Source organism: Simochromis diagramma, unplaced genomic scaffold, assembly GCF_900408965.1.
Source record: "Simochromis diagramma unplaced genomic scaffold, fSimDia1.1 OVJJ01000061.1, whole genome shotgun sequence".
In the NCBI taxonomy this organism is placed as follows: Eukaryota; Metazoa; Chordata; class Actinopteri; order Cichliformes; family Cichlidae; genus Simochromis; species Simochromis diagramma.
Window position 1 is genome coordinate 545,555 of NW_024386945.1, and position 27,635 is coordinate 573,189.

General features: G+C 42.7%; 3 protein-coding genes across 7 annotated transcripts in view; 1 reads left to right on the plus strand and 2 right to left on the minus strand.

Moving 5' to 3' along the window:
- Positions 1–5,048: 5,048 nt before the first annotated feature.
- Positions 5,049–8,618, plus strand: gpr182 (G protein-coupled receptor 182). Its single transcript, XM_040038017.1, has 2 exons — positions 5,049–5,472; positions 7,085–8,618. The coding sequence occupies exon 2, from the start codon at positions 7,088–7,090 to the stop codon at positions 8,162–8,164; it is 1,077 nt and encodes a 358-aa protein (XP_039893951.1). The 5' UTR covers positions 5,049–5,472; positions 7,085–7,087; the 3' UTR covers positions 8,165–8,618.
- A 312-nt stretch (positions 8,619–8,930) lies between these two features.
- On the minus strand, positions 8,931–17,112 carry LOC120737368 (zinc finger and BTB domain-containing protein 39). The gene is made up of 4 exons (XM_040038015.1): positions 16,905–17,112; positions 14,173–15,486; positions 13,600–13,953; positions 8,931–13,010 (listed from the first exon to the last, which is right to left on the minus strand). Exons 2-4 carry the CDS (start codon positions 15,451–15,453, stop codon positions 12,033–12,035), a joined length of 2,613 nt encoding a protein of 870 aa, XP_039893949.1. The 5' UTR covers positions 15,454–15,486; positions 16,905–17,112; the 3' UTR covers positions 8,931–12,032.
- A 1,932-nt stretch (positions 17,113–19,044) lies between these two features.
- The window catches only part of agap2 (ArfGAP with GTPase domain, ankyrin repeat and PH domain 2), a 33,781-nt gene continuing 25,190 nt past the window's right edge, over positions 19,045–27,635 (minus strand). For 3 of the 5 annotated variants that reach the window (XM_040038055.1, XM_040038053.1, XM_040038051.1), the window contains 10 exons: positions 27,513–27,617; positions 26,991–27,171; positions 26,418–26,546; positions 26,152–26,286; positions 25,750–25,809; positions 25,301–25,452; positions 23,486–23,576; positions 23,120–23,342; positions 21,731–22,010; positions 19,045–20,254 (listed from right to left, as the gene is read on the minus strand). In XM_040038055.1, coding sequence (XP_039893989.1) covers positions 20,054–20,254; positions 21,731–22,010; positions 23,120–23,342; positions 23,486–23,576; positions 25,301–25,452; positions 25,750–25,809; positions 26,152–26,286; positions 26,418–26,546; positions 26,991–27,171; positions 27,513–27,617 — 1,557 coding nt within the window. In that variant the 3' untranslated portion in view covers positions 19,045–20,053. The remainder of the gene's footprint in view (positions 20,255–21,730; positions 22,011–23,119; positions 23,343–23,485; positions 23,577–25,300; positions 25,453–25,749; positions 25,810–26,151; positions 26,287–26,417; positions 26,547–26,990; positions 27,172–27,512; positions 27,618–27,635) is intronic. The other 2 variants (XM_040038056.1, XM_040038052.1) reach the window with 1 other exon arrangement.

Here is a 27,635-nt window from a genome sequence, read left to right on the forward strand (position 1 = left end):
CTTCCTCTTTTCCTCCTGCCTGGCAGCTCCATCGTCAACATCCTTTGACCAGTGTATCCACTATCCCTCCTACATATGTCCAAATTATCTTCAGCTTGGCTCCTAACTTTGTCTCCAAGCCGCTCAACCTGAGCTGGCCTTCTAATCTTGCCCGCCCTCTTTACTCCCAGTAAAAATCTTAACATCGGTGCTTGAGATGGAGTGAGTACAGCTGGTTTTATTCTCCTGCCTTTTATCTCTAATTCTTTAAGTGGCTGGCCAATATAGTAATGGTTTGCATTTATATAGCGCTTTTCGAGACCTTTAATTCCACTATTCATTCACTCTCACATTCGCACACTGGTGGAGGCAAGCTACAGTTGTAGCCACAGCTTCCTTGGGGCAGACTGACAGAGGCGGGGCTGCCGTATCGCACCGTCGGCCCCTTTGGTCATCACCAGTAGGCGGTAGGTGAAGGACACAACGACCAAGACAGACAGAGCTGGGGATTGAACCGGCAACCTTCCAGGTACAAGATGAGCTGTGATACCTTGCTTGGCAGTTTCCAAGGCCTTAGGTATGGGCAGCTTGCTGTACTTCTTAGGCACCCCTTTCTTCATCGCACCTTTCTGCAGCTCTGATAATTGGCTGACTTCCCTCCGTGCTACCGTGATCCTGGCTCCTTCTCCATGGAGGGAAACTGCTGGCTGTTCATCTTGTAGCCAAGCATCTCTGTGACCACTGCTACCATGGTGTAGATCAGCTGGTTAGTTTCCATGATGGTCTCTGTAGAGATTGTCCGTAACGCTGCATTCACATCATCTAGTAGACCTTCAGAGGGTAGTCTTGGTACCTGGCTACAGAGGGTCCAGGTACCAAGTGTGACCTGATCTTTCAGGTCACACTCAACGCTCCTTCTGTCAAACTTTGACGTCTTGGCTCACTTTTGCTGTAGCATGTGTGTTGTATATATCATCAATCTTCAGTTGTGATAGCAGGTTTTTTTTTTTCAGAATGTTGGAACGCTGGGCCACTAATTGTTTGGATGTTGGATATTGAAGATTCCATAGGTCCCACATCCTCTTCAAGATGCTCCAAAGGCGTATAATGTTACCACGATGTTATCCAGAGCGAGAGAGGGAGATAGATATACATAAAGCCCATTTTTCAGGCTCATTGTTGGTGTTTTGGTAACTACCATGTAGGCAGTTGAAACCAGAAGTGTATAAAATTCTAGTATTTCGCTCACTAAAGCTGAAGCACAGTTATTTGGAGCTCAAAATAATGGGAAAAACACTGAAAAAGCCCCATCAGCTGAGGTGATCGTCTGTGTTTGGACACCTGTTAATCTTACAATACTCAGTCAGTAACCACGCTAAGAAAAATGAGGTTGCATATGGGCTATACAGTCAAACGTTTGCAGATATCAAGTGATAAATCTGCAAGTGAAAATGTCTTGGATTAGAGTTGCAAGCAGTGCGAGTAAATGGTTACCCTGGAGGTAGTTTGTTAGTATTTTGCAGGTCAGAATAATCCGATAAAGCATAGGTGTTGACATTAGAGCTGTTCTTAGATAATGTGATGAAGGTCAGGGGCTGCTTTTTGTCTCACTGTTTCCAAAAGATGTGTTTCTGCTGACTGGTTCCTTCCTGTTTCATCAGCAGAGATCAAATCTGCTGACTGGTTCCTCCTTGTTTCACCAGAAAACCGAAGGGGGGCCCAGTCAACAGGATGGGCACAGAAAGAGGGAGCAGTTGAAGGGTCAGTAAGCAACAAAGTGCTGACCGCCCCCAGAGACAGTAGGAACGTTGAGTCCAGAGAACAGATCCCATTAATCAGTGTGAATCGTGGCCAAAACAAACCTTCCTGCATTCTCCCCATATATTGCTGACCTTGGTTTAGCCCCAACTGTGAGGCCAAGGCTTATCCGGGCTCACTCATCAGGAGCCGTGCACTGTCCTCCACCATCCCTCAAGACCAATCTTAACTTTCTTTTGTCCCAGTACTTCAGTCATTAAATCACCTGATGCATAACCACAGAGATGAAGCCAAGCTCGCTTTTAAGAGTGTTAAAATGTTGTGATGATGAGGATGTGTGCTTCTCTAGATTAAAGAGCCTCCTTCCTCAGTGAGGCTGGGGTGGCCCAGGGCTCCCACCTTGCTCTACACTCGGCAAATCGCAGCACAGAGTACGGCTTCCTGGCATTGTTCTCTGCTATGTGGGCCCTCTTTATACTATTTCTTCTTACTGGCATCATACTTACAGGATCATGTGAGATAACTAACAAATGCATCCCCCCCCCTCCATCACTCAGTCAGTGCAAACCTTTTAACCACTTAAGCCAAGACTTTGTTGTATTTTTTGTTTATCGTTGGAAGGCCAGTTCAGCAGTCTTCTACTACAAAAGTATGCTCTACATGTAGTCTAGCATTGTCTTGCTGAAATACACAAGGCCTTCAGTCAATCTGTGTGTCCCTGCCTCCACTCTGTCTTCACCACAGCCATTTCCATGGTTTTCACGAAACCATTTATATCCTTAACATCAGACCTAACCAACACCGCCGCCGTTCCCTTCATGTACATGTACATTGAAGTGTGCTCTCTTACCTCTGGACACTCACTTCATCCAACTTCCTCCAGAGTTTGTCTTTCACTTCTGACATCCAACCTGTGGGGCATAGGGACTGACAACATTTAACGTAACACTTCAGTTTCTAGCTTTAAACTCATTCTTGTCTGACACCCTCTTCATCTCCACAACACTATTCTCATGCCATTCCTTCAAGGTTAGGGTTATTCCATTTCTCTGTCTACACCACTGGTGTTAAACTCCAGTCCTCGAGGGCCGGTGTCCTGAAACTTTTCCATGTGTCCCTGCTACAACACACATGAATAAAATTAGCAGGTCATTAGCAAAACTCTAGAATTTGACTGAATGCTGAGGTGGCATTTTGCCCATTTGATTCATGTCACAGCAGCTCATGATTTAATGAACATGGTGCAATAAAACTACTTTTAGAAGGGTTTTCTAAATCCTTACATTTACTTCAGTAGGGTTAGGGGTTCCCTATCTAAGAATACAGTCAGGTTCTACTATGAACTACTAATTTATGCAGGTGTGTTGCAGCAGGGACACATGGAAAAGTTTCAGGACACCGGCCCTCGAGGACTGGAGTTTAACACTCCTGGTCTACACCATTGCAGAGCAGCTTGAATCCACCTTGAGTCCTCCGTCCTTGCTTCCCTTCCAGCTGGTAAAAAACGAATCATGACCATTTTAAATAACAGGCATCCAATACTAACTTTTGTCCTTGTTTCTTGTGTATAGCGATTTCTTTTGGTTATATTATATATTCTATATAATGACATATTCTTCACAATTTTATGTTGAAGGACATTATTCCAAATGCATAAAACGATGCAGGACTTGCAGACAGACAGGTAAATAAAAATCTGAGCTCTTTGTTAGGAGTCTAAAGTTTGTAAGAAGTCTAAAAGAAACAAAATCCAAACTTGGAAACTGGAGCATGATGCATACAAAGGAACAAACACAGGCAAGATAAATGAATGCTTAGACGAAGGATAAAAGGAAATTGAGACCATGTATACATATACACACAAATAGACTAATCAGGGGCAGTGGAAACGCATGGGGAGCAAAACACACCTGAACTTAATCAAGGTAAGAAGACAAGAAGCCGGAGTACATGAGACACATGACTGACAAAATGAAACCGAACAGAAAGGATTCAAACAGGGAAACAAACGTCTAATACAAACACAGGGACTTGACAACAAGAAAGCACAGAGACTAGACACAAAAACAATTCTAACAAAACAAGAATGATTCCAGAAACAAGTCAACAAAAACTCAACATACAATAATAATCCAAACTTGAAGAGTTAACAAAGAAAACCAGACTTAAAAACTCAAAAATAAACAGAAAACTTGAAATGAGCCCAAAGAATCTCAGACCATGAAAATAAAGGAGATGTTGAAATGTTAGAAACATTATCAGCTGCGACATTGCACCATCATTGGTCTACTGTAGCAAAATAACCAGACTTTACTGCAACATTGTAGTACTGTTATGTGTAATACAACATATATATGATGATTTATTATTATCTTATGACAGCTTATCAAATTCGAGGTAACCCAGATGCTACCTGCAAGCTGAAGTCTGACCTTTGACCTATGGCCTTGAAGCATTACATACTAAAATGGTGTATTTTATTATCTTTACCCATGTGTTTGGGGCAGAACTGGCCGAAATCTTTGGCTTCTATGAGCTGTAAAAACTTTATGGCATCATTTCATTTTCATTGTGTCTCATTGAAAAAAATAAAAAAGCGTGTTGTGCAGCTCTCTACGTGCATCTTCATATGGTTCTTTTTGACATTTTTTTTCCACTGTCAACTTTGACCTTGGGTTCTAACAATAAAGGTCGAGGTTAAATACTTAGCCAACCTGGGTACTCATATCCCCTGAGGCCTAGTATATTGTTGTGAAGTAAAGTAAGTTTTTCATAAAAATTTGTGGGTAATAAAAAGTTTTAATTGATTTTTTTCACATTTGGTGCGACTTTAATCCAATCTACTATCACACAACATAAAAACATATCTAAAAAGAAACTATGGACGCTGGACAGACGGACAAGCAACCAGAACCGATTACGTTCTCCCTTCAGGGGGAGAATTACAGTTATTCTCTCTTACAGAGCAGCCTTTAAACTGCCAGTGGTAAGCCCATAATATTTGAACAATGATGCATTATGTTTTGCAATTTCGCCCCTGTACACCACCACAGTGGATCTCAAATCAGACAGACACGATGTGATTCAGGTGCAGACATCCAACTTTAATTAAAAGGGGTTTAATAGAACCCACTTTTATTCTACTAGTAGAACCTTTGCATTATTCACAGCTTAATCTGTTTTTTTTTTAATGTAATTTAATAACAATCAGCTTTCAACAGCAAATTTGAATTTTTTTAGATTAAAACTGTACATTGAATTCTCATTTTTATATACTTATATGGGTTTACTTGAATGGAAGACAGCTGTGATTTGTCGAGGGCGTGAAATTTACAAAGGGAATTTGGGTCACTGAGAAACTTGAGTTTCATTATTGCACATTTCTAGCAATAATTACTTTTGGAAATCCTCCTTATATAACTTCTCTATTCATGCGCAATACATTACTTCTTTATTTAAATTATTGTATCACTAGCTTTGTGGGTGTCTCTGGACTTCAGCTGTCCTACTCAGTGCTCACTGAGGATGTCATAGCTGTATGTGTGTGTGTGATTGTTTATGGGAAATGGGAGGGTAGAAACTCCTGTTCGATTGCCCACATAGTCCTGAGCAGCAGAGCTGAAAAGGCACATCTCCCATCTGCAGACTTCACACAGAAGATTCTCCACTAGACGATAAGGTCTCAGGAGCGACCTTCCCCATTCAGCTCCTGTGTACGCTGCCACCGCCACTGAGGTACGAGAAAACTCAGTCATTTTCAAGGTTGTTAAACCCCACTTTACCTTTAGTCTAGATCTTAAAGGGAAACACTTCATACATCTATCTGTTGTCAGGTGTGGAAAATCATGTTATTGTTTTTACATATTGTCATGGTTCGGATTTTGAGGAAGAGACTACGACTGGGATATAGTTTGGGTCAGCACAGATCATTTATTAAAACACACATTACAGTGTGGGAAGAGCCGGACTTCTTCTTCGTTTGCACAAAGACAGAAAGCTTTATAGTCATTATGACGTCACACAGTTAGACCTTACTGGCAATGATAACAGTTCCTCGCACTCAAAAAGTTCTCCTTATACGGACATCAACTGCTACTTTAGAGAAAAACAAGTGTGTAATACATTGTGCATTTTGTGATAGTGTAGCTCTCAGAGAGACTGTCCTAAGACGACCTTTCTGTTCTTATTAAGTGTGTATGTGAACGTGCGTGTTTTACATAACTCTGTATGTGCATGTTTGTGTAAGCCTGCAAGTGACTGCAGGAGGCCCAACTGGAACATCTAGAATGGGTTTTATCCTACGTGCTCTGAAATAAACAATAAATGATACATGATAAACTGAAGATAAGTAATACAGACTAATGAAGTAATGATGAAATAATGACAGTGCCTGTAAATGATAACCAAGTAACAGTAAAATAACAGGTTTTCCTCGACAATATAAATATATTTTTACACAGAAATATAGCTAGAGATCGTCAGTTGTTAGGTTGCATTTAGGTGTAGGTGATTTTGAAGAGATCCAGCAACACTGTTGTGTAATGCTTTACCAGCGTGTTTCAGATTGTGTTGATTTATTTATGCAAGTTTCTGGAGTTTTGACCTCTTTGGATTTTTTTTTAGATAGAAGAATGTGTGAAATGAAAAGCACTTTTTTTCTTTTTCACTGTTATAGACGCGCAAAGTTGAATCTGTTGAAATCATCTCCAGGAAAAATAAGCTATCAATTGGGCATTTTCTGTTGGTGTAAAGGCAAGCTTGTCAGTAGTTTCAGGTTGCAATTTGGGGAAATGTGGGAGGCTGATTTGGATGAGAATAGTAAAGTAAAGGCACTGTGGACAAATTCACCTTCCTCCAAGATGCATGGAGGTGAGGATAAAATCTAAAGGTGTCAAAACTTGTGCAACACTTCTTGCAGAAAGGTCTAGTTCATGGTTTTTATTGTACATAGCATGAGTGTTTCTGAGTTTTTGACTTCGTTACAGCTTAGTGAGAAAGAAGAATGCTTGGAATGGAAACCGTCTGTGTTTTAGATGTGCAGAGTTATATATGTGGAGCGTTGTGAATGAAAAACATGCTATAAATCTGAATTCTAAACATATCCATGCTTGCATTCACCTCAACGCGAGGCACTCCTGCTCTGAACTGAACACTGTAGGTTGTGAAATAGTTTTCTAATAACCTGCTGGGCTTTTTGTATTCACCTCTCAAAAACATTTTGAGTAAACCACCTCCTCCTCCTCCTGTGCCCCTCTTATGCAACGTCTTAAAACATAATCAGATTAACCTCAAAATAAATTTAAACCCTGTCAGGATATGAAACGCTTTCCTTTGCTTTTCACTCCAGAACATGACCATTTTCAACCACTCGCTTGACTACTTGAACGGCACGCCATGGTTCGTCTTCGACTGCACCCTCCAGCTCAACACGAACTCCCGGCGCATCGCCCTCTTCCTGATGTACCTTTTCATCTTCATGGTGGGCCTGATGGAGAACACGCTGGTCGTCTGGGTCAACTGGCGCCGAAGGCATTCCTCCAATGCGGTCCTCTTCTGCATCATCAACGTGAGCCTGTCGGACCTGATGGTGATTGTGATCCTTCCTTTCTTCATGATGGAGGTGACCATGGACCAGGTCTGGCTGTGGGGTCGCTTCCTCTGCAAGGTCACCCACCTCATCTACGTGATCAACTTCTACAGCAGCTCCTTCTTCCTGACCTTCATGACCCTCGAACGCTATTTCTCACTGTCAAGACCGTCATCGTCAAGCTTCTTCCCTGCGGGAGGCCGGAAGCGGTGGGTGGTCTGTGGGGGCCTCTGGGGGCTCTCCTTGTTTCTGGCTCTGTTAGAGAACGTCCATGTGAATCTTCTGGAGTGGGAAGAGCCAGGTTGTTACATGCTGCCTGAATACAACTACACCGAATGGTTCGTCACTGTGTCTTTCTTGTGCCTGGTTTTCCAGTTCCTGGTCCCCGCTGCTGTCATCATTACCTGCAATGTGCTGATTGCTCGTACAGCCAACAGGGCGACGGATGTGCAGAACCGACGGGATGTTTGGCTGGTGCACGTATACTCCCTTGTGTTTGTAATGTGCTGGCTCCCCTACCACTTGGTCATGTTCTTGATGATAATAGACGACCTTGAGCCCTATGTATTCAGCTGCAACACGGTGGAAGTGCTCTACTTTTCTTTCAGCGTGGTGCAGACCATTTCGCTTTTGCACTGTGTTGCCAACCCCTTCCTCTACAACTTCCTCAGCAAGAGCTTTCGGAACAACCTGATCAACACCATGTTGAACTACATTCCCAGAGAGGGGACTGCAGAACAGGTGGGACCCAGAGCCAACGCCAAAACTGCAAATGAGGGCGGTAGAGACCCAGGGAAGCGGAGTAACGCCAGCACCAGCCATTCTGATGTTGGATCATAAGATGAAGCTGAGCTAAGGATCAAGTAAGCTCCAGTCGCGGTATATTTGACCGAACTAAATTCAGCCCTGTTGCTTCCAAGTATCACAGGCATCGATCGGGCTCATACCTTCCTCTCATAGTCCGCTTCCTGTTTTGTTAAGCATGTACCTGATCAGTTTCACACACAGGAGGGCAGGAAATGTTTGATGTCTTCCTGCAAAGCTGCTCAACTCACACTGGAACTCATGGCACAGTGAATGTTCCAGGAATTCGTGTCAACAAAATGTGCTGCAGTGCCCCACAGGAGAAATCTTCATATCAGTATACACAAATGCAAATGTGAAAATGTAACTGTTTTATTGCATAAAATCAAAGCTTAATGTTACTAAATGCTTATTTATCTGGATGCTGATGTAGTCATACCTGTAAAAAAACAAAACAAAACAAAAAAACAATAAAACTCCCTTAAACGCTGCTTGTTTCGATCCAAGCTGGAAAAGCTGAGTTGGCTTTTGTAAGATGATTTGATGATGACAAAGCACAGCCACTCATTTGGAAACTTGTTTATTTTAACAAGGAAATTTGCCTTTCTTGCAGATGGCTTGTCCTTTCTGCCCATCTTTATTACATTTACTTCCGTTTCTGGAATGTTTCATGTTCAACAGGTTAAACAATAAGAAGGCAGGGGGGGGGAAAAGAAGCGGGGTCTGTGTGTCCACAAACGGCACAATAACAGGAAGAGACCAGGCTTTGCAAGGGCAAAGGTCTGTGCTGCTGGAAACAGGGGAAGCAGATTTCTGCAGATTCATCACTGAATTTCTGATGATGGAGCAGCTCATCCAACAGATAAAAAAATAACAATAATTCAGAGGTGATAACAGTCTTCCTAGAGGCATTTATTGCAAAAACAATATTAAAAAAAAAACATTCATATTTAGCTTTAGAAATAGACAACGAAAGGCATAAAAATAATAAATAGTTGCTGTCATAAATATGAGGTAAGACACAAAAATCGCACAGAAATGTGTAAATGGGCACTTCAATGTCACATTTCTACAGCACAACATACGTCACACGCTCTAAACAAGTCAGTATAGCTTGTGTTTAAAATGGAATTAGTCTGTGTAAGTTCAAACGCACACTTATGTTTCAAAGACAAAAATATTCTCTACTGTGGATTTGTTTTATCTGAGTGAAACATGCACCATAAGAACAGACTAAATAAAATTGTAGGGTTTTAAAAACCGTGACTGCAAATAGAATTAGTATGCTACAAACGGCATGCTACTTCAATATGCAATCAGTGTAATTACTCTGTAATTACAATCACTGACATCAAAAACCTATCCTGATATTACAGTAGATAATATCTGCTGCATAATACAGCTGCCTTCTTTCACCTGCTAACATCAGGATACACTGCCACCAAGTGGCTTCTTCTTATCTTAGTTCAAACAGACCAAACCTGCAGTTTGAACGGCACCTAACAGAAAAAAATATGGCGACCGCATTATAAAAATCCAGGTAAACGCTCAGTCGATCAACAGATACAGAAATAATCGGATGTAAGTGAAAAATAATCTCTATTTCTTTACTTCTATTCTATAAAAATACTAGTTTTGTGTTTTAAAACAGTGATTCCCAGCTTTTAAAATTTATTTTCTGGCCTATATCAAAAAAAGAAAAGAGAAAAAAAAGACAGGAGGTCGATGCTAGAGTTCTCGGAGGCCTTTTTAAAGGGGGAAGATCTCCCCAAAAACCAGCTGTAAGCAGCAGGGTTGCATCCTCCTGCAGAAATGAGCCTGTCAGCATAGGAGCATCACTGCGATGACTCGCTTCAAGCAATGAACCTCCAGTTTGCACAGGGATGGTTTCAACCATACAGTTTTACATTGCTAACCACATCTATGGCCAGAAGCTCTGGCTAATGACTGAAATAGGCTGCTTCTAACAGGTGTCTGGGTGAGGAGCTTGGTCATTAAGGAGGGACTCCTCCTCCACGTCAGTGTCTCCCAGGATGAGCTGGAGGAGACGGCTGAGAACAGGGAAGTCTGAGTATATCTGCTTAGAGTGCTGCACCTGCAACCTGGACCTGGATACGCCACTGAGGGATGGAATTTCTGCCCTTTACGGCTCAAAAAGGGTCTATCTTCTCATACTTATAAGATACTGATATTGGGAATGATTAAAAGTGTCCCCACTTTTACATATTTACTAAAACTCAAAAAAAAAAAAATCCTTCACATGTATTGGATTTTAGAGAATCAGTCGCCATTTACAACACACACCACGAACACAACCAACAGATACTGCAGCTGACTTTATCCTTGTTGCCTTGACTCCTCTCTCCTCTGCTTGGATCTCTGGTGGAAGGGACCAGATGGAAGGAGAGGATGCAAGGATGTAGAAACTAAGAAATGAGAAAGGGGGGATGGAGTTGGCCAGTGGGGGTGAGGTAGCTGGGAAGACTTTGTTAATTAAAAGTCTAGGGAGATGATTCTTCCAGCTGTTTTACTCCCAAAGTAGCATCCTTCTCTGTTAAAGTTGTTGGGGAGACTCATTTATGTGCTGACTGGACTCCTGTACTGGGTGCTAACTTACATACACACCCATAATACTCCAAAAACTGTTCATTTTGTTTTAGTCAAGTTTAAATAGTGTTAAAAATTCATTTTATACAGTTATCAGTCAGTTAGTGTGCACTTCCAGCAAGAGTTGACAGTTTTTGAGGCCAGTTTTGCGCTTTTTACATTTACCCGTAGCATTTTTATTAAAACTATTGTCATCATTTTAGCTCAAATAATCGTAGTCGTATATACTGATAATTTATTAATGTAATACAACCATATTTTAGCCTTTTCATGCACTATGTTCAGCTATTTTAACTAAGATTTTAAAAGGCTTTACCTTACAATAAAAGGCACTTACTGCTACATAAATACATCTTAAGTGAACTGTTTTGAATTAACTAGTTGTTGTTGTGTTAGTGCAGACAGCTTTTCTATTATCGATTTGTAATTTCTAATTTTTTTTCCTAAATTCATTAAAGTAAAATTTGGACTTACACAAAGAAGACACCGCTCAAATCGCGATGTCATTATTACGTGAAACCCCAGAGCCCCTCAAAAACCTGCTACGTGCCCCTCAGTGTGACTCGTACCGCTCTCTGTTTGGGAATCAATGCTTTAAAACACTGTGGAAAGAAAATAATGCATTTATGAAAATATTTCGTGTTTGTCTAATTTTCTACATTGAGGTAATTGCAGTGTAATTACACTGTAATTACAATCACATATTAAGACAACAATCATTTTGATGATGCTACTTTTTTTTTTTTTTTTTTTATAAAAACAGACTCAGTCAAGAATCTGACCAGTGCAAATGGTCTTTAGTAGGAGAATCGTCCATCTTTAATCCATAGTAATGGCTAGTTTTAGAGTTTTTAGGTTTTGTTCTTATGTAGTTCTGGTTCCATTTGTGTGTTTGAGAAAGTTAGCTGGACAAAATAAGCAATACTGAGATCTTTTACAATAATTTAGAGACTACGTGATTAACTAAAAACATTAGAAAATCACTGCACTGGGCTAATAACAGTGTTTATAATAATATTTCAGCCAAAGCATCTTGTGCCAGGAAATGAAAAAATCCTCCTAATAAAAACAAGAATGGAAACTTCTAGCGCTTCTGACTTTTTTTTAAACAGTTAGCCGGCATTAAATTGATGTAACAAGACAGATATGCATGAGTCATCAGTAAATGTCCTATCTGTTGATAGGTGCTAACTGATGTTGGTGCATCAGTTAGCTAAAGCTCTAGTCTACTATCAGCAGCTTGTGGTCCACGACAACCAGACACAGAGGAGGCGTCAGGGAGGAAACGAGGAGCTGATCAGGTGTCCACAGTGGGCAGCGGTTCTTTAGAGTGATCATTGTACATGAAGGTCTGCTCGATGTTGAAGTCCGGCGGTAAGTGGTCCTTGTGGAGCTCCATGTGTGACGACACCAGCTTCAGCGTGGAGAAGTAAAGGCCGCAGACGGTGCAGCGGTACATCAGGGCGCCGGCGTGCGTCTTCAGGTGGCAGATCATGGTGGAGCGCCCCCTGAAGAAGCGCAGACACACTTTACACTGGTAGGGTTTCTCCCCGGTGTGGATACGGAGGTGGTAGGTGAACTCCCCCGAGTGAGCGAAACGTTTACCACAGTAGCGACACCGGTACCACTTCCCACGCACCCCTGCAGGTCCGACACCGCTGTCCTGACTGGAGCTTCCGTTCGTCAGGACTCCAGAGGATACGCCGTGCATCGGCCCTTGAAAAAACTTGTCTGACACGCTGATGCCCATTCCCAAACCCAAACCGAAGTTGCTCATTTTAACGAGCCCGCTGACGTCCCGTGACGAGGAGGAGGAGCAGGAAGACGGCGGGCACTCCAGAGACTGATCCGCTTTACGTTTCCCTAACCACCCCTGGCCGCCGGCGGTTCCTCCGCTCCCCGTGGAGTCGCTGGTGTGCAGACTGAGATGGTACTGAAACGCAGAGGACGAGCGAAACGTCTGCGGGCACAGGAAGCAATGCAGCTCCTCCGCTCCTCCTCCACTGCCACCTCCATCTGCTTTGACTCCGTAAGCCCTCAGCGCCGACTGCTCTCTCTCCTTAGCTGCCGCCTCCTCAGCGTGCACAGCCATGTGTCTGTCCAGCAGGGCGCGCTCTACAAAGCAGCGGGCGCAGTGCGGGCAGGTGAAGACGGGCAGGGAGAGGTGGGCGAGGGCGTGCCACAGTAGGGAGCACAGGGACAGCTGGGGGAGGTGACACACGCCACAGCTCAGGCTCTGGGGGCACACGTGGCTCAGCAGGTGGTCTTTGAGAGTCTGAGGAGGAGAGAAACACAAAACTAAAAGTTGAGGAGCCTCACTGAGGAAGCAGGTGTGTAGCAGGGGGACTCCTCATTCTTATTTCCTGCTCATGTTTGCCACCAAACCGGTTCTCAGGCACTGTTCATACAAACATCAGACTTCCTGTGGGTTTCACTGTGAACTCAAGTCTCACTTTTGTGCTTCTTAGACACACCTGGTCCTTGCGTTATTTACAAAGTAAACGCTTCAGTTAACCTTAAAGTGAACCACAGTGAGCTCATTCATGACACAGTTTAATGAACGAGAGCTCGACAGCATGTTGTGGCTCACAGAAAGAGCCTACAAAGGCCAACGCAACATTTGGGGCTTTTTATCTTAATAATTTGTGAATAAAACAAAAGAACCGCTCTTTAATGAACTGCCCGACTTCATTTCAGTTCATGGAGATAGAAATGGCTGTAATTTCTTAACGATTAATGTAAAAATCAAGTCCGCATTTATCATAACTGAATAGTGTCTGTTTACATATGGAGCCATTTATGTATCAAGCAATCGTTTAAAGTGTCTGACTTACGTCAAAAACACTCCATAAATATCCACTAACCTGGAAGTCCTTGCTGAGGGATTTGGTGCATACAGCACACTGCAGCTCTTGGCTGTGGCTGCTGTTGGTCAGCGCCCCCTGTGGGATGGTGTAACTGGATGCTGTCTGGCGGTGGTGCCGCAGCAGTTTCTTTTGACTGCAGAACTGCAAGTGGCACATGTCACAGGTGAAGAGCTGCACTCCCACATGGGTGAAGGAGTGGGCGATGCCCGCAGCACGGTCGGGAAAAGAGGCTCCGCACACCCTGCAGAGCCCCAGCTCCGTCAGGTGCGTCTCACCGTGTCTTCTGATGGCAGCTGGATCTGCTGGGAGTGCCACTGTGCAAGCTTTACATGTCACCGTGCTTCCTGTCACCTGGAGGAGCAAAGACCATTATTTCCTATGTGGGGAAAAAAAATACGACCCATCCCTGTGTCCTCTGAAGGTCTGTAGCTCAGAAAACGTTCAGAGCACGATGTCAAATCTTGGTCGCTTCATTAGAAATACAAACATTACAGAACTTCAGCTGATTTGATTTTATACAGAATGACCTTTTACCTGAACTACTGTACTGCTCACAAACAGAAACATTACCTGGCTACTCGCATTCCCTCCATCTCCATTCTCCACACACACAAGGTCATCTTCATCCTCGTCCTCCTCCTCTCCCTCCTCCATGAAGTTCTCATCATCGCTCAGCTCGATGATCTCTCCTTCCAACTGTCTCCACTGCTCTTCCTCTGTTCCCTCCACTGCTCCATTACCTTGCAGAGCCTCCCTCTCCTCCTCAGTGTCTCCTTCCTCCACTTCCCCAAACATCAGCCTGCTGTCCTGCTGCACGTCGACCACGCCACCTTCCACCGCTGCCACCTGAAGGCTGCCTGGAGACTCTCCTGAGGATGATGTCGGGGCGCAGGCTTCAGCGCCAAGCTGAGCTGAAGAGTCAGGGAGGGAGCAAGACTCAGACGTAACAGGGTTGCTGCTCCGAGACAAAGAGTCGCCCGCGCTCTCAGAAACCATTTGACCATCTGTGTCACCGTCCTCACAGCAGCCTCCCGCCTCCCCATCGTTCAGCCCGTGCTCGGTCTTCAGCTGGAGCACAGGTCCCACAGGCTGCAAGCCGTCAGCCTGAAGGGAAAGGCTGCTGCTGCTGGTGGTTAAAGGCGGTCCTCCTGGTAACTGATGATCTGCTCCCATCTGCCCGTAGCCGATATGAGACTGGACATCTTCTGCCTTTAGGTCCAGAGACAGAGGCCCGGCTTGAACTTCGCGGCCTGACCTGCCCATCCTGATTTGGAAAAGAGGGGAGGGAGCAGCAGCAGGAGTCGGGGCAGCAGACGGGCCAGCCGATGAAGACAGAGAGGAGCAGGAGGCGGCGGAGGAGCACACAGACGGCACAGAAGCTGCACTAACTGCAACCACTGTGGGTGGAGCGGCCACCATGCTGGAGTCCAGGGTGACATCACCGGGACTGCTGACATTGCAGTTTGCAGACACAGAAGCCTGCAGGTCAGGGAAGGTAGCGTGACAAGCCTTCACCAGTTCACTGACCCCGAGCCGCTCGGCCAGCTCGTACAGGACCCCGACATCTATGAGATCAGTCACTATCTCCCCGGTGTAGACAAATGTCAGCACTTTCTCAAAGTTAGCTGGGGAGATAAACTCCAAAGAGAAGGCGGCGCTGGACGCGGTGGGAGTTCTGGTGAACAAGTTGCGAAAGTACGTCCCGGCGCAGGCCAGCACTGCACGGTGGGCTGCGAATGTCCGGTTGCCAACTTGCAGGAACACATCACAGTACTGACGTGATTGGCGGCAACGGTTAAGCTCGGAGAGAAGGCTGGCAGCGTGGCCGGGACACTGCAGCCGGATCCTCATCCCTGCCGCAGCTCCTAATGCACTACAATCCAACTGCAGGGAAGGAAATGCAGGATCATCAGAGCAGTACAGGGGACAAATGTCTTCTTTAATATTCGGTGATTAGTGATCCATCTTTTGGTGGTAGATGGATCACTAATGAAAATGTATTCATACGCTGATGCAGTGAAAAGACACAAACAAACAACAAAAACAGCGTGATAATCCAGTTGTTAAATATATAGATAAAATGTGTTACTGCATGATAAAATATGTAAAGTGGCTGTCAAAAAGCAGTCCAGTATGTGGCAACCAGTTTTCACTCCAGTTTTTATAAAACAGGTTTAACAACAGTTTAAAACTAAATTCTGAGTTTTCAGATTTAGAATCGGTTCAGTCTTCTCCGATCCACTCTGAGGTCAGCTGTATGAGGAAGTAATGAAAGAAATCCATTAATTGCACTCTGATACCATGATTCGCCATGGCAACAGGTAAATAAAGCCCCCATTGTGATCGAACAAACCGGGGGTTATGAATGCAAGGTCTGAGGGATCTTTCAGCAATGGTTTCTGGAGAACTGGTTTGTCAACAGGCTGTGATTTTATTACTGTTGATCTCTTATCTTAAACACAACCTGCTCCAGAGCAGCACAAGTTACCATGGTGACATAAGACGTGAACCAGCATCATATCAAGTTAAACCTGAAGTTAGTTGGATGATTCATAGTACATTTCAACATGATAGTCAACATGTATGCATCTCCCATTCTGACTTTTATCTTGGACTCTGTCGGAAAGAAGGAATTTTAGCTCCTCCCTCGTTACAGAAACCTTATTCTGATTGGCCCCTCACTACAAACAGAAGGTTTGAACTGAAAATGGGGGGGGCTATTAAGGATACCCTTTCCCTGACATTACAGAGAGTCAAAAATAGAAAAAAAAAGTTATTTTAAACGAACTGTTTATAGCAGTCTGAGCTCTTAGCTGATACGGATTACTCTTATTGCTTGAAACTTTGGCCGTGTTTAACAGGAGCATTTATGTATGTTCTTTATTTATGCATGGCAGAAAATAAAGAAAAGCAGTATAGGTTCACTTTTATAAATAACAGAGGTATTATAAAAATGACAGTTTACTCCTTTAGATTCTATTTTTTAAGCATTTATGTTTTTGTATAAAGAAGCAGGATCTAACTGTTCTGCAGTAACAGATGTTGTAAATTATCTTATCTTTTTTTTCTTTTTTAAAGGGTGTTAACGCGTTGTTTTTGCTGCTTTTTGTGTTTAAAGCACAATTACTCTTAATTTTCCGCAGTTTAAAAAGAAGCTAGAGGATCCCAGACCGTTTTTTTTCTCTATCGCAGACAATCCAGACACATTATGGTAACTCTACTCACCCAAACCAGAGGTTTTATTAAAAAATAATCCTCCTACTGTGAGCGCAGGCCCGCTCGTTTCTGTTACCATCACTCACCCATTGAGACGTGTCCGCCGGCGCTCAGAAATCCCCTTTTCCTTTTTGTTTTCATTCGGTCTGCACCGCTCAGGCACTCATTCTACATTTTAGAAGCCTTTGCTTTTATGGTCCATCCATCCGTCGCAGTTTGGTGACGCATGTCAACAAAGCTGAGCGGCGTTGCCCCCTGCAGGCCGGAGGCGTCACTGCAGGAAGGAGAATTCATCACCCGTCAAGTTTCAAGACCACTTGAAAAATGGCCAAAAATAAATAAAAAAATCATATTTTGCATGGTTGGATGTTAACAAGGTTCCAAGTTCAGCTTCAACATGCAACAAGAAGAAATGGGAGTGAGACAAAACATTTTTTGATCATGCAATTTATTGAAAACAATGCTTAAACTGAAACAGGCTGTTTTGACAGCTGATCAAAAGTTTAAGACCGTATGCCTTTAAAAGGCCAATCTGTGCAAAAATATGGATTCATTGTCATTTTCTGTCAGGTAGTCACACTGCCATGGCAGTCTGATGGCAAAAACAAAAAAGACTTTTCCCTTTTTGAACATGGTCAGGTTGTTAAACTGCATAAGTGCGCCATTGCTGCTGAGGTGGGACGCAGCAAGGCAGTCATTTGGAATTTCCTAAATGATCCTGAGGTTTATGGAACAAAAAGTTAAGTGGAAGACCCAAACCAATTTCACCAGCACGGAGCCGGAGGATCCAATTGGCTGTCCATCTGGGCGATCCCCGACCCAAATTAAGACCCTTACTGGTGCTGACTGCAGCCCCACAACAATCAGATATAATCTGAGACAGAAGGGCTTCAAAAAAAACCCCCCAAAAACCTCATCTCCTTGAACGCCACAGAACTGACTGTTTGGACTTTGCAAGAGAACACCAAACATGGGACATTGATCGAAGAAAGTTTTATTCTCTGATGAGAAAAAATTGAACCTTGATGGTCCTGATGGTTTCCAAAGTTACTGCCACGACAAGCAGATCCCACCTGAGATGTAACCATAATGGTCTGGGGTGCTTTTTCCTTCAGTGGAACAACGGAGATTCAGGAGGTGCAGGGGCGTCAAATCTCCGCTGGCTGTGTGACCTCACATAAGTGTTGAAATCTCACAGCAGGACAGTTTCCAGTAGGGGCACCCTTAAGCACAAGGACTCCAAGAAGGCTGGATACTCTAAAGCAGGGGTGGGGCAACTCCAGGCCTTAAGGGCCGGTGTCCTGCAGGTTTTAGATATGTCCTTGATCCAACAGCTCATTTAAATGGCTAAATCACCTCCTCAACATGTCTTGCAGTTCTCCGGAGCCCTGGTAATGAACTAATCATTTGATTCAGGTGTGCTGGCCCAGGGTGATATCTAAAATCTGCAGGACACCGGCTCTTGAGGTCTGGAGTTCCCCACACCTGCTCTAAATGACCGAGGACTTTCCTTAAGCCAGATTTGTCAACCAAGGCTTAGACTACCAGGGCCTATGCCCCCGACCACTGTCTAGTCCACAAAACATAGAACTCCTGCTGTTGACCACAGGAGGGGAGTGTGGATAATTTCCCAGTCTTTCTAAAAGAGTATTTGTGAGGTCAGGCACTGATATTGAACTAGAGAGCCTAAATTGCAATTTCTATTCTAGCTTATCCCAAAGGTTCTTGATGTGGGTGGTCCAATCGAGTTCTTCCACACCACACTCATCCAACCATATCTTTATGGACCATGCTTTGTGCACGTGGCCTTGGTCATAGTGGAACAGCCAAACTGTTCCCACGAAGTTGGAAGCATCAAAATGTCCAAAATACCTTATAATTCACTTCTTTAGCAGGCATCTATTCAGTGTATAGCACTGGAACAATTAATAGATGCGTTTTACTAGCCAAGCTTGATAGCTTTATCTCTCTTTCTAGTATGGTCACTTGTTGGTGAGGCTCCCAAAATTATTTCTTCCATTTGCACCTTTGATCCAGGAGGAAGAAATTTCGTCCCAATGTATACTTGATTGTATATTGTTGGGTTGACAATAAAACTCTACTTGACTTTATATACAGTCTATATGGTGAACATACCACTCTGACCCAAATGTTGCTAAAAACAGTCAAATAAATCTGTGCAGCAGATAGGCCCACACACAAAGACAATAAAAACAACATTTTTTTTAATGCTTATTTAAAAAAAAGTTTATTACTTTATTCTGGTAACCATTTGTTTTAGCTCATGAGGGACTCACATGACTCACCTTCGGCCGCTTCACTGTAAACTCATGGGATCGACCTACACAACAGTAAGATGAATGTGAATTATGTCGCAGTCTTCACGTATTCGCTCTCGATATCCCAAATAAAACTTTATCCACATGTTTACATACTTGTAAAACCATCTGCTTACTGCTTTATGACATGTGAGAGAATAAGAAATTATAAAAGACAATGGAAAACAAAACAAAACAAGCTTTTAGAACTACCAGTAAGAAATCACTACAAAATGCAGTCTGGTTTTTTCAGTTGTGTCTTCGTTACAGAGTTTAACATTAAGCATGTAGTCTAGATACATTTATAGTAGAATAAAACGTCATATCTCGGACCTGTGGTCCTAACACTGACATAGGTCATACTCCAAACCATTCATTTTTCTAGTCTAAGTAGAATAATCTCAGCTGATTCGTTGCTGGAAAACAGTTTATACAATCGAACTGACAGGCTCACATAACTAACACCATGACATATTGTTGGTTTAAGCCAAGGAAGAAAAAAAAAGTAGCAGTTTTGGTCCAGTCACAGCAGGTCTGAATAAAAGCATCACCCTCTGGATGCACTGAGTTGAGTCATCTGCGCTAAAATTTGTTGCTTTTCATCATCGTAGCTGAATTATTGCACTTCTTGCAGAGGAAGTGAAACAGAAGCAGTCCGCTACAGGTCTACTTGAGTCATTTTGAAATGAGGTCAACGGCACAATAACTCAGCAATATGCCCGCAATCAACAAATTGAATGAATATTGCTTTTTAAGTGGTTTGATATGTTGTTCAGTCTTCAGAAACAATGTTTTTCATCCGTTATACTAATGATATCCAGTGCTGTCATTTCTTTATACTACACCCCTCTCCACGATCAGCTCTGCCCGTTTCCACACATTAAAAATGTTTTCTGTGGCAGCGTTTTCAGTCCACGCTACCGTTTCCTGGAGCTGGTCCGACCCAGGCTGGCGGTGCTGGAGCGGCGACTGAGGATGGGCGTGGCAGCGGTGGGCGACGTCTCGTTGGGGCAGCCGTGCTGGAGCAAAATATCGATGCAGCTTTTGCTCCCTTTTTTCGTGGCCAGCATCATGGCCGTCTGGCCTTGGTTATCTTTCGCTTTCACATCGATTCCATACTGCAGGGAAGAGGCAAAGGACAGAACATGATATTTAAGCCTGTTTATTGATTAGATATTGATTAGATGATTGAACAGTTTGAAGTGAAGTGGAGCATACAGCTGAAAAATTATGCGCTGCTCCTCTTCTATTACTGTTGGACAGATTTTCTTTGATTTGCATAGACAGTATATAGAGTTAAGGTAATAAATAAGTCTAACCAGCATATTCATAATTTGATTTATTACTGATTTTTCAGAACTTGCTTCCCTGACGTTCAGTGTTGTCTATGATGACAGGTCATCAGATCTCAGGACCAACATTTAGTTTTTCTTAAACTAATTTGTTATTCAAACTGCTTTACTCGTTTTAACGTGTGCTGAGTGTCTGTTAACACAGACTCAGTCTAGTAAGGGAAAATGATTCCACTACAGAAGAACTCCAGGGGTAGAGCACATTTATTAAATACCACCTGAACACTGTGGAGATCCCAGCACAGAGTCCAGGTGCACTAAAAACAGCCTGTCATCATTTCTTTTGAAGGTTACTGAAGTCAGCACATTCAGTGAAGAGGCCAGCTGGCAATACTGCGATTAGCAATGAGACAGTGTTCTTCAGCTTCAGTTCTTTTACATTAAATTGAATAGAATTGCAGTTTTAACATCACTGATGCTTGGCTGAAATTACATGCACATAGTTTTTTCTTTTTGATTGAAGTTTTTGGGTCAGCTGTTCACACAGGATGTGATTTCACTACCAAACACTATTGTAAAGTGATGAATATCTCCTGCATTTGCTTTCCTTGATTGTAATCTTATCTACGCCACATGTCTGGTCAGATATTTGATGACAGATATCTATTGGCCTAGTTACAGCTCCTACCATCTTCACTATAGACGTCGACTCTGTGGGTTTTGTGGAGTCTGGCACACTGAGTGCTTATTATAAAGCCCTCAAACACGGAGTCTGCAGGAGTGCAGGCTTCTAACCACACTGTGCAAAGTACAGCAGCTTTTTAATGTCGTTATAAAAGCTAATAATGACAAACAAGAACAAACAATTTAATATTAAGAGGGCAGCATGTTTTTGAAATGTTGTAAGCACCTGAGAAAAACTCCAAAGGCACATCTGATAAGGGTATAAACTGGTGCAGATGCTGACTGAAAGTTCCTGTTTCCCTCAGAGAAAAAAGAGGCAGCTGCCAATATGACTCCACAGAGAGTAACACTCATCACAGAATGGCAAGGGTACGCGTCTGCAGAGGCATTCACAGTTTCGAAAGCACAGAAGAGTCCATCACTAAGCATTTACACGATCATGGTGTGCATGCATGCACACTTCTACCGGTCAGTTTTTGAAGTAGTTTATTCCACCCTTATTTCTTTTACTGTGATTTACAGGACTAATGAACTAGTCGTGTTGTTCTACACTCGTCATTGGGCCTGAGGAAATATGAAACCGATATGAATGAGTGTGAACACAAAGAAGATACGCACCCAGATGAGCAGCTGCGTCATGACCACATCTCCCAGCTGGCAGGCAGCGTGCAGAGCCGTGCGCGGCAGCGAAGGCGAGCCGGCCGGCGGAGCGTTGATTTGTTCTTTAGTGCTGTGGGCCAGAAGGAGCAGCAGCCTGGGCAGATCTCTGTCGGTCACTGCAGATAGCAGCCACACCGGCACACCATCCTCTGGAAGCTGCGCCCCTGAGACCGGCACAAGAGGCGCCACAAAGGCTCGCTGTTCATACTTGGCACGGATCCATGACTCTCGCTCCTCTCTAGAAAAACAGATACAACACAAAGGAGACACACACATGTAAGATTACAGACTCTTAGAAGCACTGCAGTGTAAGCAAATCAGAACTTTGCTTACATTTAAAACTTGACATATCTGCAGGTTTTCAGAAATTCCACTATGGGTGTTATTAGTTCACGTTTCTACACATTGGATATTGAGCGATCAGATTTTTACCTGCTTTCTGTTAGTTTATTTCTTGGGTCTGGGATTTGATTTTTCCCACAAGCACACGAAACCACCGACAACTTCTCTGCATCACTTTTGACTCCATATTTAACCATTTAAATAAATGTACATTAGATATGAGCAGATGCAGTTTAAGCATTTCATATATGTTTAATCACGAGTGCAAAAAAGTTCTGCAACTCCGGCCATAAAAACAAACAAAAAATAAAATGCAAAAAAAAAAAAGGATTAAAATTTGTCTGATCTCCCCTTCAAAGCTGTCTCCTGGTGCACTTCCAGTACTCCTGTTAGAAGTCCTGCTCTAACTACTCGTGTCCATTTGTAGACTTTTTTGTGGCCCGTAAATTTGCGCTTGCGAGTTTTAAGGGAGAGGCTGGCTTTTAGCTTTCAGTGAAAGGGCCTGAAGAAGATCGTTGGATCGTTGTCCAAATGAAATCTTTTTGATCGCACTGTGATGGAAACCTGACAACATTATAATATAACATACAACAATATAATTAAATGGCTGTAACTAGGGTAAATTAAATAATATTACTCATTAATGTATTTACTTTTAGCCCTTCTGTGACAATGAATCAATTTTGATTTTGACTGATGAACCTTTTTTTTTAAACCTACTAATAAACCTAATAATGGACATCAATGAGTTTTATTCATAGTTTAAATCTCATTTAGTAGCTCTAAACACAAATGTAATCATTTGTGTACAAATCTGCTTAAATAACATATTTAATATTATTTTAGACTTCGTTATTATTCTAATTTATTAAAATGATTTAACATTTTTCATGAAATGTTGTCAAATTACACTTTCTGTACATTTTATCTGCTTAAAACTTGTATAGGGTGTACAGGGTTATTTACAGCAGTTTTTGACGTGTGCTGTGATCTGGCTCAACCCACCGTGTCGCACTCGGTGTGGGTTTGGTCCGTCCTTGGGTGCAGCTCTCCCAGATGCTGTTGGCCATGTGGTTTCCGATGGCAGCCAGCACCTGTGTGAGCTCTCCCGGCCAGTCGTCCAGGTCCAGCGAGCGCACACGGGACAGGTGAGTCCCCAGGTTTCGGTGGATCCCTGAGCACTCGATGCAGATCAGCGCACCCAGATTGAGACTGGCCCAAGTGGGATCTGCAGGATGGGAGAAGAGAGACTGCTTAGCAAGAAAAAACCATGAGCCAATGGCTGCACCACCACAGTCTGTGCATGGTGTGAATTATGCTCCAGAGTAAATGTGCAGCTGGCGGGAAACGTGCCAACGTTTAGGAACTCACTCGGTGCTTCGCAGTCCACACACTGACTGTTGCCTTTGGCATTTCGGATGGCCTGCAGCGCTACGGCCTCGCTCTGACTGCTCCTCCGCGCCTGCACAAACACCCATTTGCATCATTTATTCATATCCACACAAGTGTTTCTGTTTCATAAACAAGTGGTGCTTAAAATCCAACCGCTACCTCAGTAACACAATGAATAGTAACACGCATTGATTAGAGCAGATTATGACACCACGTGGCATTAAAACTGCAAAACAAAGACATTTTATATTGAACTATTTTTTAAAGTTAATAACATTTACTTTCTGACATTTTATTTGAGAGCCTTAATTTGGAGTGAGTAAATGTTTTCACTTAGAAATTCTGCTTTGGCACAAACAACTCATTGCTAACCGTCCAATCATCCAAGGCTTTGTAAAGATGCCAAAATAACTGCAGCACAACATGAGGATGTTTTAAAGATAGAGATAGCCACATGGACCAAACAGACGTTCTTGTAGTTTACAGAATAATCAGTCATGTCACTTAGACGCCAACATTAAATATACTCTGCTAATTTCCTCTAATGAAGACCATAATTTACCACAACTTGAAGCTATCAGCTGAGCCCATGAAGTCATCAGGAAAGTTTTAATGAGGTCAAAGATCAAACTATACAGCTTCTTCTTCTTTTTTTGCAACTGCAGGATTTTACAACTAATTGTAAAGTGAATCTTTGTTGATATATACTTAGGTGTCATATGTAGTAATTAAGGGCCCAGAGGAGGCTGTCAGAGTTTGTCTTTATGAGGGTAAGAGTTAATGACATCTGTTTAAATCAGTGCTATTTCCCCACTCCTGCATCATTCTCCTGGGTTTATATAGTTCCCTGCTTTCCTTCCCTACTTGCAGTATTAAAATGTTATGATTGTATTTTAAACAAAACAGGAGAGCAGTTGTACGAGACGTATTCTGCGGTGTCACAGAAAGAGTGGATGATTTTAGAAACATTGTAATATGTAATTTATTTAAAAAACAAAAACAAATAAACCTTTTAGGCATACTTTTCCCATTAAGGTTTCACTCCAACAATTAAATTAAAATTGTGATGCATATAGACTACTGTAGGTTTGCATGTTCTTCACTTAAGAGCGCTTCCATTTGAAGTAATTTACCTGCAAAAATTCATCCATGAACCTTATCTTTCAAAACCTTTAAGTAATCTGCGCGGTAAATGCTCGTTTCCCACCCACCTGCCTTTTAAGAACCAACCTAAATTTTAACAGATTTGAGAACCAAAAGATTCATAAGGCTATAGTTCAGGGAAGTTTGGTTAATTTCCAGGGAAATCACCGTGCACATAACTCGTGGGCTGGATTTCTGGTGAATTTCTTTTAGGTTGCAAATATATAGGAAAAAAAAGTGTCTTCTTTATTGGAAAAGAGGTGTGAGACTGTGCGGGTGTGATTTGATCAGATATGACTGGGATCGGTAACAGCAGAGACTCAAGCACCATCAGATTTTGACTCAAGTGTTTAAAATTTGACCTGTATTCTTCCTGGCATTGCTTTCTTTTCCCGCTCTGCTCTCTGCCCCCACACTGCACTTTCATTCTGTCTTGCTGTGATCAGTCAATCAAACCTTCACGCAGATATCCAAAGGAAAAGTTCAAGAGCAGGGAACAGTTTGTGGATTCTATTTTTGCCGCAATATTCTTCTCTTTAAGCCTCCAAGAAATGATGTTTTTAGACAGCAAAATCATTTTAGTTTAGGTAGAAAAATGGTGAGAATAAGTAAAGAATCCATTTCTGAAATGTGTTTTCTGTACATGTTTACCTTGTTTCTGCCACTCTCACAGGAACCAAGACTTGCCAGGATTTGGCTCTCTATAGCTGTGACCCACGAGTCCCTCTCGTCCATGCTCGGAGCCTCAAAGTGCCACGTCTGCCCAGTAAACGACACTATGATGAAGTCGGCATTCTCTTCCTCTGCGAAGAGAGGGTGAAGCCGGAGAAACATGACATGAGATTTGCTGCATTCGACAAACCGAGAGAATGAATCCATTGAACTTTCAGTCGGTGGAGGAAAAATGAATGAAAAGCAAAACAAAACAAAACAAAACAGTGGTTTAGATTGAGACATGAGGACAGAAAAATCTTTGGGTTATTCACGCTGAGGGTAATTCAAACAAACAATGGGGTGTAGATTATGGATGTCAGGCACACAGGGAAGGAAAACAGTCAGAGAGCACAAGCTGTGTCAGCACCATCACCCTCACTTGTTACCTGTCTTATTAATGTTTCTCAAGCTACCAAAGCTCTTTAATTTCCACATTTTGCGTTTGGCTGCAGAGCGAGAGATAAGCAAGAGAAGAGAAAGAGGAGTGCAAGTGTTAGGAAAAAAAGGCAGATACGAAATATTCAGAGAAAGACAAACACGTTTATTAATCTTTATCCACACAGAAGAGAAAGAACAGAAAAACAAAAAAAGTCAGAATATAAGCAAGTGTGTCTTAGTAGGAAGTAAAGACTATAAAAATCTCTCAGAACTAAAGAATAAAGATTTTATTTAGTTATTATTTTGAGTAAAATTGTTTCTGTATTTAGAAAGCAAATAGAAAACCCAATTTCTTATTAAACTTAAACTGTTAGCATCAGTAGTTGCGCCTTGTGGAATGATGATGTTACCTTCGGCTTGCCCGACGGCTGCATCCCCTTTCTGATTCATGCTCTTCTTCCTCCTGTTCTTCTTCCTGTCGCTCATGGGAGATGATTGGCTGGGATCTTTTCCACCAAATGAACCGGCTGTCGCTTCCAGGGCATCTGACATTTGGCGCAAACATAACAAAACATACATGACAGAAATGTTTTCAGTCGCAGCGGAGCTGAGGCTGCATCCAGAGTGTCTGAGCCGGCGATGGCGGCTGAAAGGTTTCATTCCCTGCGGTACGTACCGACACTTTGTGCTTTGGTGGACAATGAGGAGGGGCAGCGCTGAAGCCCTCGCTCACCTCCTTGAGGGGACAAACCGCCAGACCGGTCATCGGCAACGACAGAGAGGGTAGCTGGACACAACTGAGGAACTGATGAAGAGAGAGAAAGTGAAGTGTTTATGTACAATAGGCCATGTTTTTATGATCTTTCAGGCTAAGAAATGTAAATTTATTGTTATCTAAAGCTTTATTTTCAAGTATAAAATTCCAGGAACAAACATATGGAAGGAAGATAAAACTAGAACCTGCAATCTTTTTAATAGCCAGCAGAGGGCGACTCCTCTAGGTGCAAAAAGCAGATTGTATCGAAGGCCATGACAAAACTAACATTTTATAATATTATGGTAACAGTTAAGAGTTAAAACGCATGATAAAGGAGGGTGTGTTTCAGGAGAAAGTAAAAACAACAACCCTCGATTTCTTGGTCAGATCTACTCTAAATAAGTGGATTAATCAAAAAGATAAGAAGACATGTCCATCTTTTATATACAGTCTTCAAAGTATGGTCTATTTATCCTCCTAAAGAAGACGTACCTGTACTGGTGCTATCAGCGGCTGGCAGCTCTTTACTCAGCCCGTTGACTCCAGGTACAGCTCCAGGGGGGGCGGGCGAGGGGCCTGTCGGTGCGACTGCTCTTGGAGGACGTTTCCCGGGAACTTTAACAGTCACACGCAGCAGATCGATTTCCTTTCCATGGGTATTCTGCGTGTAGTCCTGAAGAGGACAAGATGTTGCATGTTTTTAATCATCTTAGTGATCTGTAATGTTTTCCAAAACAGTCTTTAAGTCAGTCATGGGTTTTTTTTTTCCTCAAAAGGCCCTGATTTAAACAACTGAATTAAAATATGATGCAAATAGCATCACATCCCATGAATTCTGCTAGAATACCTAAATTTCTGTAGATGTAACAAATAAGAATGGGTCTTTCTTTCAAAAACCAATAACAAAAACAATCTAAAAGCATAACCGGTCCCTTTAAATGTGAAAAGCTGCAGATCTTCTCTCCCCCCTGCTCGTTTACTGTCGCATTGATCGGTGTTGTGGTGTTTTCTTACACTGGAGCTGGAGTGATAAGACAGCGTGCCATTGTTGGACAGGGTGACATATTTCTTCTTCCACTCCTTATTCAGAGAGCTCCCACTCCTCTTCCACAGGATGCCCTGTCAAAAGCATCAACC